This window comes from Bombina bombina, chromosome 3, assembly GCF_027579735.1.
Source record: "Bombina bombina isolate aBomBom1 chromosome 3, aBomBom1.pri, whole genome shotgun sequence".
Taxonomy (NCBI): domain Eukaryota; kingdom Metazoa; phylum Chordata; class Amphibia; order Anura; family Bombinatoridae; genus Bombina; species Bombina bombina.
Window position 1 is genome coordinate 445443990 of NC_069501.1, and position 14593 is coordinate 445458582.

General features: G+C 39.7%; 1 protein-coding gene across 5 annotated transcripts in view; it reads right to left on the reverse strand.

Moving 5' to 3' along the window:
* The window catches only part of PHTF1 (putative homeodomain transcription factor 1), a 383975-nt gene that overhangs the window by 190118 nt on the left and 179264 nt on the right, over positions 1–14593 (reverse strand). For all 5 annotated transcript variants that reach the window (XM_053706659.1, XM_053706661.1, XM_053706660.1 and 2 more), the window contains exon 8: positions 4197–4341. In XM_053706659.1, the coding sequence (XP_053562634.1) occupies positions 4197–4341 (145 nt within the window). The remainder of the gene's footprint in view (positions 1–4196; positions 4342–14593) is intronic.

A 14593-nucleotide genomic window follows, 5' to 3' on the forward strand; every position in this document is an offset into this window, starting at 1 on the left:
ACAGATCAAGGCTTGCGAGCTCGAGAGGGTTCAGAGAGGTCTTTATCTTTTAAAACAGAGGTACTACCACAAGGGGGACAGAGCGGATAGACTCCTCGCTCACAAACTCCAGCAGAGAACTTTGCTAAGTAAGATAGCTTTCCTCACAAGAGATAATAGAAAATTCTACTCCCCAAGCGATATAGGAGGCGTCTTCGCTGACTACTACAGCTGTTTATATCAGATATCTGAAGACCCCTGTTCGCACTTTGCTCCGGCGTCCGCTATCCCTGAGTTCCTTAGCAAGCTTCAACTACCGCGGGTTCCTGAAGACCTGATGGACCTTCTCGCTGCCCCTATCTCGGAGAAGGAGGTTGAGCTGATGGTCAAGAGCCTTAAGTCACACAAATCCCCAGGTCCGGACGGTTTTGACGCCACATTCTATAAAAAATTTGTGGCTCAATTGTGCCCCATCCTCACTCGTGTCTTTGCTGAGGCCATGGACACTGGTAAGTTCCCCCAAGATTTTTTAGAGGCCTCAATTATAACCATACCCAAACCCGGGAAGAACCCTGAATTCTGTGAAAGTTACCGCCCAATTTCCCTCATAAATTGTGATGTAAAAATATACGCAAAAATCCTGGCCTCGAGGCTAAATAAGACCCTCCCGATATTGATCCACCCAGACCAGGTGGGGTTCACCCCTGGTCGTCAGGGTTCAGACAATACAAGACGTCTATTGAACATTTTTTTTTGAGGCGACTGCGCTCGGAATCCCACTGGTCACCCTGTCGTTAGATGCTGAAAAAGCATTCGACAGGGTCCGGTGGGAATACATGGTTGACGTCTTACCCTCTTTCGGGTTCCCTTCCGCCTTGATCACGGCGGTAATGGCCCTTTATTCTGGCCCATCAGCTAGAGTGAGAGGGTTAGGATTTGTATCCAGGGCTTTTATGATAAAGAATGGCACAAGGCAGGGGTGCCCTTTGTCGCCACTTCTCTTTGCCTTGATGATGGAACCTCTGGCGACCAAGCTTCGGATGACCCCCTCTGTTCAGCACCTTGTACTTTACGATACCCCGCAGGTCCTAGTGTTGTTTGCGGACGACTTGACGATTTTCTTAGCCGAACCGGAAGAATCGCTTCCTGAGCTATTTAAAATATTGGCTGAATTTGCCAATTTAACATACTATAAACTTAATTATACCAAGACAGAAGCCTACGCTATAGGCCTACCCGAGGCTACACTGGAGACCTTGAGAGGGTCTTACCCGTTCAAATGGTCCACTGAAGGGCTAAGGCACTTAGGTGTGATGCTTTCCCACGACCCCAAACGAATTGTGGCCGCAAACTATGTGTCCCTTCTCAGGGACTTTCAGCAGACGGTAGCTGGCTGGAGGGTCTCAGAGGTATCATGGACAGGTAGGGTCGCGGCTGTGAAGATGCTTTTGCTTCCAAAATTGATTTACTTCTTCAGGTGCCTCCCGGTCTCAGTTCCAGCATATCTTCTCAATCATTTCCAGTCTATCTTTACAAAATACATTTGGATGGGACGTCATGCAAGGCTCCCGCTGACCCAAATACAAAAACCAAAAAGCTGCGGGGGCATCTCTGTGCCAAATGTCTCACTTTACTACAAAGCAGCTATGCTCTCGCATATATCTGCTTGGGGGGTTAGGGATTGCTCCTCCGGCTGGTTCCAGATAGAACAAGGGTCGTTGCCCGCTGGAGTGGCCCTGGCTGATCTCATTTGGATCCCAGACCATGCAGAGGTCCTAAACGGAATCCATAGCCAAACTTGTTATAGCTAGGCAGTGGACAAAACACACTCCTTTTACGCTAGCCCCAGTTCTAGAGTCCCTAGATTATATCCAAAAAATGGAAGAATATGCGCTGAGAGTCGAAGGTCGCTATGACTTCTATTGCTCTATCTGGTGTATGTGGGATGAGTACAGGCGAGGCAGCAATACCAATGGACCGGTTTGAGGCCAGGTCGCTGCGTAACTCTTTAGACCCTACTGGACTGATGGTGGCCTGAGCCCTCCTCCAAGGCCTGCTGGACCCCCCTTACCCCTCTCCCCCCTTTTTTTTCCTCTTTTTTTTTCTTTCCCTCTCTTCTTCTCTCTTCTTCCCCCCCCCCCCCCTCGTGCCCTACCCCTTTACAGAAGTTCTTCGGGTTTTTTAAACCCCCCCACTTCCACACTATGACCAGTAGATATGTTAAGCTATAAAGTTTAAGAATTTACATCTTGTTTTTCTTGGGCGATTCTACCTTGTAATACATTTGGTTTCTGTCTTTTTTTAATATGACTGTCAATGAGAACTCTTGAAGCCGAACACTCTGTCTTCTGATTAGTACCAGAGTTCAGATCCTGAGAGTGGATCTACTTGACATTGTTGACATCTGAATGTTTCACTATTTAAAAAGAAAGAAAAAGGAAAAAATGTGGCACCATTACGGTCAATACCATGTTCCCACTGTTGTCTTATGTATACTTGTCTGAAGTAAGGAAATATTGTTATGTATTACTACCTGAGATATTGTCCTTTTCTTTGTGATTGTAACTCTGATTTTCCTTTGCCTCAATAAACAAACATTTATTAAAAAAAAAAAAAAAAAAAAAGTAAAAAATGACTATTCTAAGAAAAAAAAAGAAAAAAAATTGTATGTTCAATCCAAATCAAGAAAGAAAATTTGGGTGGTTTTCTGTCCCTTTAAATAAGCATACATTTATTGGTACCAGTTTTACATATGGATCTAACAAATATTTGAGGTTTATACATCGTGCTTCACACACAAGCCAACCTCCAACACTCTCATGGCTCTATTCTTCTGAGAGACTTGCAAATTTTCCTAACACTTTCATGGCTCATTTACACATTTGGGCCCTACTTAGAACATATTTCAAAATCCTGCCCAAAGAACCTCACAACCAATATAAAGTTTTGGCCAATGACATAACAAATTTGCTGTATGCATATTTTAGTTTTGGATTTTATCTTTAGTCCATATAAACATTTAAAACACCCCACTATCCATAGTCTTTGTAATTCTGATAACTATGTTACATTATGTACAAGCAACTTACTCTCAATCCTAATATAAACTTGGCAATAAATAGTGTTGTATAAGCATGCTAAGTAAAGCAGTAAAATGCACATATCTAGGTTGTATTTGAAAACATGTCAATGTAAAGTGTAAATTGATGATTAGAGTAACAAAGACTATAGATGGTAAGGAGTTTTGCATATATGCACTGAGTAAAAACAAACTAAAAAGAAAAAATTAGCATGAGCCAAATTATGGCTGACCATAGCTATTATGTGAGAGGATATAGGGGGCATCTTGAAAAACCCCACAGACAGACTAGCAATTTCACACAACAATGTAATAAATACAAACTCGGTCAATTACACAAATGTATAACCATTATACATGGTGCTTAATACATATAATTAAGCCTCCATATATACCCAGTACAGGGGAACACTCACAGTCTTAGACTGAGTTTCTATTTAAAGACAGATAGATAGACGGATTGATAGAAAGGCAATGAGATAGAGAAATAGATAGATAGTGACAGACAGATGCACAGAGGCAGCAAGAGATATATACAGACACGCAGATAGAAAGCTAGAGAGACACAGACAGACAAGATATTGTTTTAAACATATTCCAAAGTTATATTTTTAAAGTCACTTACCAAACCCACATTTTTTCCGCTTCAAAGGTACAGTCTAATCAAACTTAAACTTTAACGATTCAGATAGGGCATGCAATTTTAAACAACATTCCAATGTACTTTTATCTAAAATTTGCTTTGTTCGCTTGGTATTCTTTGGTAAAAGCTAAATCTAGGTAGGCTCATATGCTAATTTCTAAGCCCTTGAAGGCCACCTCTTATCTCAGTGCATTTGGACAGTTTTCCAACACATAGTCAGCTCTAGTTCATGTGTGCCACATACATAACATTGTGCTCACTCCTGTGGATTTACCTAGGAGTCAGCACTGATTAGTTAAACTGCAAGTCTGTCAATAATAAATGAGATAAGGGGGCAGTCTGCAGAGGCTTAGATCCAAGGTAATCATAGAAGTAAAAAGTGTATTGATATAACCGTGTTGGTTATGCAAAACTAGGTAATGGGTAACAAATAGATTATCTATATTTTTTAACAAATACAATTCTGGAGTAGACTGTCCCTTTCATTAAACTGACCTGGTTACTGTCCTCATCATACACTGCACTTTTGCATGTTGAGTCGCAGGATCCAGGCTTGCCAGAGTGTTTAGTTCTTCTTGCAGCATCTGCACAGTTACAGTCTTTCTCAGTTATCTTATTTGCAATATTTCGTTTTATAATCCTGCATAAAACAAAGACAAATACAGCAAGATTATTTATCATAATGTGATGTTCTAATCAGCTCTGGCATTTTCCATTAAACATGTTTAACCAGCATTTATTTGGAGAAAAAATATAATTTATGCTTACCTAAAAAAAATATTTTCTTTCTTGGTAGGGAGAGTCCACAAATTCCTATCCTTACATATGGGAATACATCACCTGGCCACCAGGAGGAGGCAAAGACACCCCAAACAGAGCATTGAATTATCCCTCCTACTTACCCTCCCAGTAGTTCAATCAAAGGACAGGGAAAAGTAACAGAGATAAAAAGGGGTACAGAAGTGCTAATAAGACTGCCGACATTAAATAAACCGGGCAGGTTTGTGGACTCTTACTACCAAGAAAAATAATAATTTATCAGGTAAGCATAAATGATATTTTTTTTCTAACAGTAGTGAGAGTCCACAAATTCCTATTCTTACATATGGGAAACTATACCCAAGCTGTGGAGTCCACAAAAAATAGGGTGGGATAAGATAGGTGATGCAGTCCCTAGTTACTGGATACTACCTCTTGAAGAATCTTTCTTCTAAACGATGCCTCAGCCGAGGCAAAAACATCAAGCCGATAGAATTTAGTGAATGTATGTAATGAGGACCGGGTTGCATATCTATTCAACTGAAGCCTCATTCTTGAAGACCCAAGATGTAGCCACCAAACGAGTGGAGTGAGCAGTAATATGAGCCGGAGGCTGCTGCCCCGCTTCTAAGTAAGACTTCTCAACCAGAAAGACAAAGTAACCACAGAGGCCTTCTAACCCTTGTGCTTATCATAAAAAGTAAAAATAAAAAACCCAAAAAACATGTTCTCCACACCAGGACAAATACTCCTTTTACACCTTGTGGTATATACGTCTGATGACCGGTTTAAGGGTATCAATCATAAACTCATAGAAGCCTCTCTGAGCTAGAATCATTAGTTCAATCTCAATGCAGTCGGAGAATCTAGATTCCAAGGAACTGCCAATGCATCCATCAACTCCAGCTGAGGGTCCCTTGACCTTGAGTCGTATCTGTGAAGATTGTGATTTAACTGGGAGGCCATGAGGTCCATTTCTGGAGGTCCCTAACGCTGAGAGATCTCGTTGAAGATTTTCTGATTCAGAGCCCACTTGCGGGCATGAAGAGTCTGTCTGCTTAAGTAATCCGCTTCATAGATTTCCACTCCTAGAATGTGTATAGCTGATATAGGACATTGATGACTCTCTGCCCATTCCAAAATGCGAGCAACTTCCTTCATCGCTAACACACTGCGAGTTCCCCCTTAATGATTGACATATGCCTTTGTGGTGATGTTGTCAGAAAAAACTCATGCCCCAAAGAAAGATTTCTGCAGACATTTATCAGTAGAGGGAACTTTTTGTGACGTGATCCAGTTCTATCACTGGAGATAGATTGGAGTAATCCCTGTTCCATTGTCTGAGCATGCACAATTGTAGAGACGAAAAATGAAAGCGAGCAAACGTAAATGCATCTGAGGCCACTACTATTAGGTCCACTACTTCCATACAGTGTGCAAGAGATGGACGAGAAGTAGACTGAAGAACATGACAAGCCAACTGAAGTTTTTTCCTGCGTTGGTCTGTTAAGAAAATCTTCATAGCCTACAAGTCTATAATGACACCTAGGAAACTCACTCTAGTGCGAGGAGTAAGGGAGTTTTTCTCCCGGTTTACCTTCCACCCAAGTGTCTGAAGATACAAAAGTAACTAATTGTAAAGATGGAGCTTGCACCAATAGGTCATCAAAGTATGGGGCTACCGAAATGCCCTGTAGTCTGACTGCAACAAGGAGTGGCCCCAACACCTTTGTAAAGACCCTGGACGCCATGGTCAAACCAAAAGGGTTTGTACAGGAAGGCAAATCTGAGATACTGGTAATGGTGTTGATTTATGGGAATATGAAGGTACTGTTCTTCAAATCTATTGTAGTTATGAATTGACCCCAAATAACCAGAGGAAGAATAGATCTGAATTCTCTCTATTTGGAATAAACTCATACAAATTTATTGAGACTCTTCAGATCTAGAATGGGTCCAAAGGTTCCCTCTTCCTTTGGAACAATGAAACAGTTCAAGTAAAAACCTTTGTATCCTGTTTAATTTGTCCCCAATGATCCATTTTACTTGCTGGAGTGTATTAAATGGTTTACAAATAGCTCCTTTTACTTTATTTAGGCATTTAAACTAGCTGCTTTTCCCTGTGGTATCCCTACCAATACTAAAAGTGTCTATACTTAAGTATAGGCTATATAAAAGCTGTGTAAACATGAGAGGAGGTTCGCGAGGAGTAGACTGTGTGTAAGTCATGTGGTGCAAGCTTTCCAATCCCTGCATTCAAGCTATTGGCGGAGTATTCACGCCGGACGCCTAGGTGACTAGGGCGAAGTTTTGCAGCAGAGCTTGGCATCGCTCTGGGGAACCCCTATAGCGCATATTGACCACACTTTAAATTGTATACTTGAGGACCTTGGATCTACCGCAGCAAGGGCTGGTATCACCTGTGGTCTGGCAGCATTTATAACTGCCCAAGCGGAAAACCCCTCCCACCAGTTCTGCGTGAGGGGGGTTGATAGACGTATAACAACGCCCACTCTGCTTACTGCCTTCAGGGGTGTACACTGTGGCCAATCCTCCCCCCTCACGGCGTAAAGCTGAATTTCACCTCAAGTTAGGAAAACATCTAACTTGTTTTGCCACAAAGGAATCCTCACACCGTGGGTGGTACAGACGCAGTCGGCTCCTTGCAAGTAAAGCCCTGCATTGCTGGATTCACCAAGAGGGCAAGTTAAGGTATGGTGGACCATAATGAGTGATGCTATCCCCTCTTAAGAGAGCATATTAATTGAAAACTGCCAAGTAGAGTTATCCTACTCATCAATTGAGCATCACACTTAAAGGATTATTTCTATTTTCTTCTCTCCACTCCTTGGTTTACCCAGACAAATTGGGGTTCGATACTCCCCCCTCCCCCCTGTGACATATAAACTAAAGACTCCTACAGGTGCTCGTTTTCAGCAACACACTTCTCCCTTGGAAAGAAAGGCTTAACTGGGAACTGCAAGGGTTAAGAGAGGGGAAGGAGGGAGGCTCAGAGAAGAAGAAAAGTGGAACAGATTCAGGAGAGTAGGAGAGGGAAGGAACGCTAAGGTCTAGAGGGAATCGACTCCTATTTTTTAAATATTACCACTCACGACACACCTGTATGAGGAATTGTATTATTGCAAGAGGAGACATCTCTTATTACTGCTTGAATTCCTTTTTTGGCCTTTCTACACATATTAAAATTCCAGGCCTCCCTCCCTACTTACTCCTGCCTTGACTCAAACATCCTAAAGATTCCTATTAGTTAATAGGACAATTTTGTTGCTGTTGTTTAACATTTTGTTTATTGTATTATGACTTTTATCTTATATGAATCTTTAACCTTAGTACATATCTGAGCATTTACTTTATTCTACATATGCTCTAGTTTATTATACACTTTCTCCCTATTCAGGGATGATGATTAAAAAGTGACGGTAAAGCCATTTATGCTCATACCTAATTTAGAGTAAATCTATTATTCAATTGTTATAGTGGGAAATCCAGTATACCAATATCCTTGCTCCTCACTGCGACAGAAATTCTTGAGCTTATGACGTGTTTTGACCATTTTGTCTGCTTAGTCTTACTATATCCTCAACTTACTTGTATAAGGAACTTTGTTATTTTATGAGGAAGCTTATAGTTCAGCACAGGTTGGAATATTTTTGTAGTTTAGCCATATAGACTTAAAATATATAAATATTTTTCATTAAATAATAAGTTTGCCTGCAATTAGGTTTTTCTCTTTTACTACTGATTAAGTTATATAGTATTGCTATCTCCTTGGTGGTGATATCAGCTTAGAGCATATACATTCTTGCTGTATAGGGCTCTGTGAGATGTTACTCCTGTCCTGTGACATATTGGTTAAATGCTGATACATATTTGAGCGACTCTCTTTATCTCATTTGGGCCTGAACTGGGCTAGGCATTTTTTTTGCCCCTAAGCAGGGATTATCATTAGAGAATATTGGATGCCATTTAAGCCTTAGTTAACTCACGCCTAGATTTAGAGTTTGGCGTTAGCCGCCAAAAGCAGAGTTAAGGGCTCCTAACGCTGCTTTTTACCGCCCGCTGGTATTTAGAGTCAGCCAGGAAAGGGTCTAAGGCTCACTTCCAAGCCGCGACTTTTCCATACAGCAGATCCCCTTACGCCAATTGCGTATCCTATCTTTTCAATGGGATCTTCCTAACGCCGGTATTTAGAGTCTTGGCTGAAATGAGCATTAGACCCTCTACCGACAAGACTCCTACCGCAGAAAAAAGTCAGTAGTTAAGAGCTTTATGGGCTAACGCCGATTTATAAAGCTCTTAACTACTGTGCTCTAAAGTACACCAACACCCATAAACTACCTATGTACCCCTAAACCGAGCCCCCCCCCTATCGCCGCCACTATAATAAAAAAATGTAACCCCTAATCTGCCGACCGCACACCGCCGCCACCTATATTATCCCTATGAACCCCTAATCTGCTGCCCCTAACATCGCCGACACCAACATAATATTTATTAACCCCTAATCTGCCCCCCCCCCAACGTCGCCGCTACCTACCTACACTTATTAATCCCTAATCTGCCGACCGGACCTCGCCGCTACTCTAATAAATGTATTAACCCCTAAAGCTATGTCTAACCCTAACACCCCCCTAAGTTAAATATCATTTTAATCTAACAAAATAAATTAAATATTATTAACTAAAGTCTTCCTATTTAAAGCTAAATACTTACCTGTAAAATAAACCCTAATATAGCTACAATATAACGAATAATTATATTGTAGCTATTTTAGGATTTATATTTATTTTACAGGCAACTTTGTATTTATTTTAACTAGGTACAATAGCTATTAAATAGTTATTTACTATTTAATAGCTACCTAGTTAAAATAATTACAAAATTACCTGTAAAATAAATCCTAACCTAAGTTAGAATTAAAAATTACAAAAAACAAACACTAAATTACAAAAAATAAAAAAAGATTACAATAATTTTAAGCTAATTACACCTACTCTAAGCCCCCTAATAAAATAACAAAATAAAAATATTTCCCTACCCTAATCTAAATTTAAAAAGTTAACAGCTCTATTACCTTACCAGCCCTTAAAAGGGCTTTTTGCGGGGCATGCCCCAAAGAAATCAGCTCTTTTGCCTGTAAAAAAAAACACAATACCACCCCCCAACATTACAACCCACCACCCACATATCCCTACTCTAACCCAAACCCCCCTTAAATAAACCTAACACTACCCCCCTGAAGATCTCCCTACCTTGAGCTGTGTTCACCCAGCCGGGCACTGATGATCCAAAAGAGGGCATCCGGAGCGGTAGAAGTCTTCATCCTATCCGGGCAGAAGAGGACATCTGGACCGGAAGACATCTTTATCCAAGCGGCATCTTCTATCTTCATCCATCCGGAGCGGAGTGGAGCCATCTTCTTCCAGCCGAAGCGGATCCATCCTTCTTCCACAACGCCTACTCGCCAAATGAAGGTTCCTTTAAATGTCGTCATCCAAGATGCGTCCCTTGAATTCCTACTGGCTGAATAGAATGCAAGCTCAATCTGATTGGCTGATTGGATCAGCCAATCCGATTGAACTTGAATCTGATTGGCTGATTCAATCAGCCAATCAGATTTTTCCTACCTTAATTCTAAGGTTAATTCTATCAGCCAATCAGAATTCGAGGGACGCCATCTTGGATGACGTCATTTAAAGGAACCTTCGAGTAGGCGTAGTGGAAGAAGGATGGAATAACTATATATACTCCAATCAAAGCATGGTGGAAACGATTTAGAATTTTAGGTATAAATCCTTGTATTCTTAAAAATCAAATCCTTCTTGGAAACCCTGAATTTCAAATAGGTACACAATCAGCTCTCTTCCATAGATGGGATAACCTAGATCTGTCTAGCTTATCCCAGTTTATAGATCCGGCACTTAAATCAGTGACGACCTTCAATACCTTTAGCAGAAAACACATCCTTCCTAAAAAAGATTATATTTTTAAATTAGTTGCAGAATTTGGTTGGACTTGGTCTTGGGGACCCATTGAAAATTGGCTTGTGTTTAAAAATTGATTTTTTTCAATTTCATTTTGCTATTAATTGCTTATTTCCCAGAAAGGTGAGTTAAATTTGATAGAACTGGCTCAGAGATGGGAAATTGTAATCCCTCAAGATATTGATCAAAGCATTATTAAAAGATCAATTTTAATAACTTCACATACAACATTGTCCTCAACTTGGAGAGAGTCCCATGTTAAATTACTCTACAGGACATTTTACACTCCTGCTAAAGGAGCGAAGTGGGGCAAGCATAATTTTAATAATGTCCAAAATTTTCACTTCCAGCAGCGGACTTTGCTCACATGATCTGGGATTGTCCTAGAATAAAACAATTATGGCAGAAAATATAATATTAGATTGTTAATGTTCTGAAGCTCCCCTTAAGGGGATATTAACCCCTAAACATTTATTTCATTATATAGATAGAGAATACAATTTAAAAAAGTTTCCAATTTACTTCTATTATCAAATTTGCTTTGTTCTCATGTTATTCTTTGTTGAAGGGATACCAAGGTAGGTAGCGTGCACAAGCCTGAAGCACTACATGACAGGAAATAGTGCTGCCATCTAGTGTTCCTGCTGATGCATAACATTGTTGTAAAACTGCTGCCATACAGTGCTGTAGCCACATGCACACTCATGAGCTTACATCCCAGCTTTTCAACAAAGGATAACATGAAAACGAAGAAAATTTGATAAGTTGTTTAAAATTGTATGTTCTATCTAAATCATGAAAGAAAAAATAATAATGAACAGGACATATGCCGCTTCTTTAAGAAATGGGCACTCTTCATTAAAATCCTACCACTGAGAGAAATGGATTAATTGATTTTCCCCTTTCGGAACTCAGAGATAGTCTTATTAGGGATGAGGAGAGTGAGAGAGGGATTCCCCCCCCCCCTTTTTCTTTTTCTTTCTTCCCTTCTTCCTTCCATCCAAGAATCCAAGAATCTGTGACTTACAATTGTTATTTTTTTTATCATTATATTGTATACCTTTTTCTTTTGGAAAATAAAAAAAGGAATTATAAAAAATAAAAAAAGCTAAGCAGAAAAAGTTACACCCCCAGTGGGGGGCTAGGAGAGATTAGCAATACAGTGTTAATTCTTAATTGTTCTCTCTATGCATTTGGTTTTGGTATACAGACAGAGATAATATATAGAAGCATGTGTGTAAAGCAAGTTAGAAAAGAAGGTGATCTGATTTCCCTGCACCCTCAACCAATTATAATTAGTTGTAGTTTCAAAGAACAAAACCAGCTATTTAATATACAAAAATAAACCCAAAGAAGCATTTTTTCATAAAAATTTATATTCTGCAACAGGTATAGTATAACAAGTCATTGGACACATTATGGGAAAATCAGTACACTGTCCCTTTAATACAAGAGAAGTTTAAACATCATTCTTAGTTTTCAATCACCTAACAATGAAAAGGACAGCAATCTGACTTTATATTATTATTTCTATTCCACAGAAGAATTATGCTATGAGGTTTGATAACATTAAGTCTGACTGGCTCTCCTAACCTAATAATAAAAAGGTAATATGTATGTATTGAATATATTTAGAGATAAAATAACAGAGATATTCATATAAATGTCAGTGGCATAATGACAATTAGAGATCTGTATAAATGAAATACTTTATGGACTAAGAAAAACAACTATGATCCTACGATTTCCTGGTTTTAATTTAGTTTAAGGCCAAATCTTGAAAGAAAAAAAATGTTGAAAACTAATAAAAAGAAGAGTGAATAACGATTTATAGGTTAATCACACACTGAATATTAAGATGAGAAGTTGCTACCACAGATTCTATATGATATCAAATCTTAACCGACTCATCTTCGAGCTACATAATCAGATCTAGGACCCACTAAATAACCTGCACCTGATGAGATCAATACTATAGAAAAAGCTGTTGGTACCAGTGCCCAGAGCAACTTGTGAGGCTGAGGCCTTTATTATACCCTCCCGCGAGGTGCCCTCTGGCCTTGTCGCTGCGCAGCATTCAAAGCTGAATATATTTAAAGTCTGTCTCAATGTAAGAAGCTGCAAGAACTTTATATACTTAAGATTGCACAATTATGCTTGCCTAACACCATTTGTAAAAGCTTACTATGGAGGCCGCTAAAGCTATTATCGAAGATCTGCGCTGCCTGCTGGATGCATATCTAACTTCTTTTGATGCAACACTGCATAGAAAACTTAATGGTGATGTTGACCGTGCTTCAGAACATCCTATCTCAATGGAACTATCTACTTAACATAAGGGGGATGGTGGCGCTTTGGGGCCCCGGTGCCCACCACCCACCTACACTAGACCTTTGACATCTCCTGATGCTGGTCTGGAGAACCGGAGGCATGGTATGGTGAAGCGACGGGCGAGAGTGTGGAGATTGCCAAGGGACATTGTGTGCCCCTAAGAGATGCAAGAAACTTCTTGTCTGCGAGCCGCTTCCCCTCCATGCTGACAAATGATACTATAGCACCCAAATCGGCAGACACCTTCGCCGGAGTCTCTTAAGAATATTGGAGACACATCGTTACAGCCACTAGCCTCATTAGGATTTGATCCTCCACAGCCTAGATCATTTTGCCGCAACTTCATTCTTAGCCCTGCTACAAACGACCAAAGCGACAATGAGGTGGGGTTCAATTAGATTACTTGGAGCCCTTGACTGGTGCAATACTACCGAACATCACAAGTTTAAGGAGAAATCTGGAATTGGGTAAATGTTACTCCATTCCTGGAATGATATCAAACACCCTGGTTGCTTTAATGCAGTGGTCATGGTGATATCAGCAAACTTCATCAGGAGTTTAGTTAATCAGTTAATATATCTTATCCTTATAGCCAGTTTATGATCTCTTAAAATGTTAGACGTAGTGTTTACTAGTATTCCCTCAGTATATCTGTTTAGCATGGTGCACATACCCTCATACGTCTGGGGTTTTGCTGTTTCTCTTGTTCATAGAAGGATTGCCTGGTATTTCGGGGCTGGACTGTACTGTGAAGTCAGGATCAGACTGATATGCTTCAGGAAGGTTCTTCTCTGTGAAAGGCACATGTTGAGCAAAAAGAGGCTGCTTCTTGGGTGATAACTAGCCATAGAACAAGCTATTATGCTATTGTTCGTTTCCAGGTTGAGCGCTTCTCTCTTTTTATTTATGCACATACCCTCATAGCCTGGGTCAAGCTCCCACAGCTGTCATTATTATTGATTTAACATAGTTAAATGTATATATTGTCAGAACATTGAATGTTTCCAGGAGCTATGATTAATAAGCCCAACTAATGGTAGATAAGCATATATCCCCCTTGTTGAGCTGATGATGTTATGATAATGTTCCATAAAAGTTATCACTATACTTCTGCCAGCGGCCGGAGCAGAGTCCTTAGTCAACTTCCCAACAGCCAGCCCTATGATTCCATGATTTATCATTATATACCTACATTCTATAGACCCTAATTAGCTTGTAGTTATACAAGCTTTTAAGTATAGATTCAGGATGTTAAAATCTGTTAAGCTCAGTTTATGTATTCTGCTACCAGTAATAATATATGTATATACTATTGATGTTGAGTATCTATTGCTGAATCCTTATGCTTTGAGTATAACTATTTGTCCTCATGTTGACCTAATTAACAAGAGAGGTATCTACCTATCTTGCAATGTACCTAGACTCCTTTCACATTTTTGTCTCCAAATCTTATCTGAGATTTTAAACCTAATTATATTTGGTATAATAAGAATTAGTACCCACCTAATATAGGACAATTCTGGCTTGGATCGCTATTAGAGCATTTTAATATATCTTTCCATGTCCCATACATTGAGAGAAAGCCAACGTTATGTAAAACCTATGTATTTGCTTCCTCCTGGCAGTATGAAACAAAATACATATGAGCTTCCAATAGTATACTGATCTGAAGTTTAGTCCTCTATAAGTACGTTCATTTTATTGTTGTGTAATCCACTAATACCTTCCTATTATTCGTTATCATATATTGTTCGTTGGGATCGAAGAGTGATCCCTTATTTATTTATTTTTTAATTG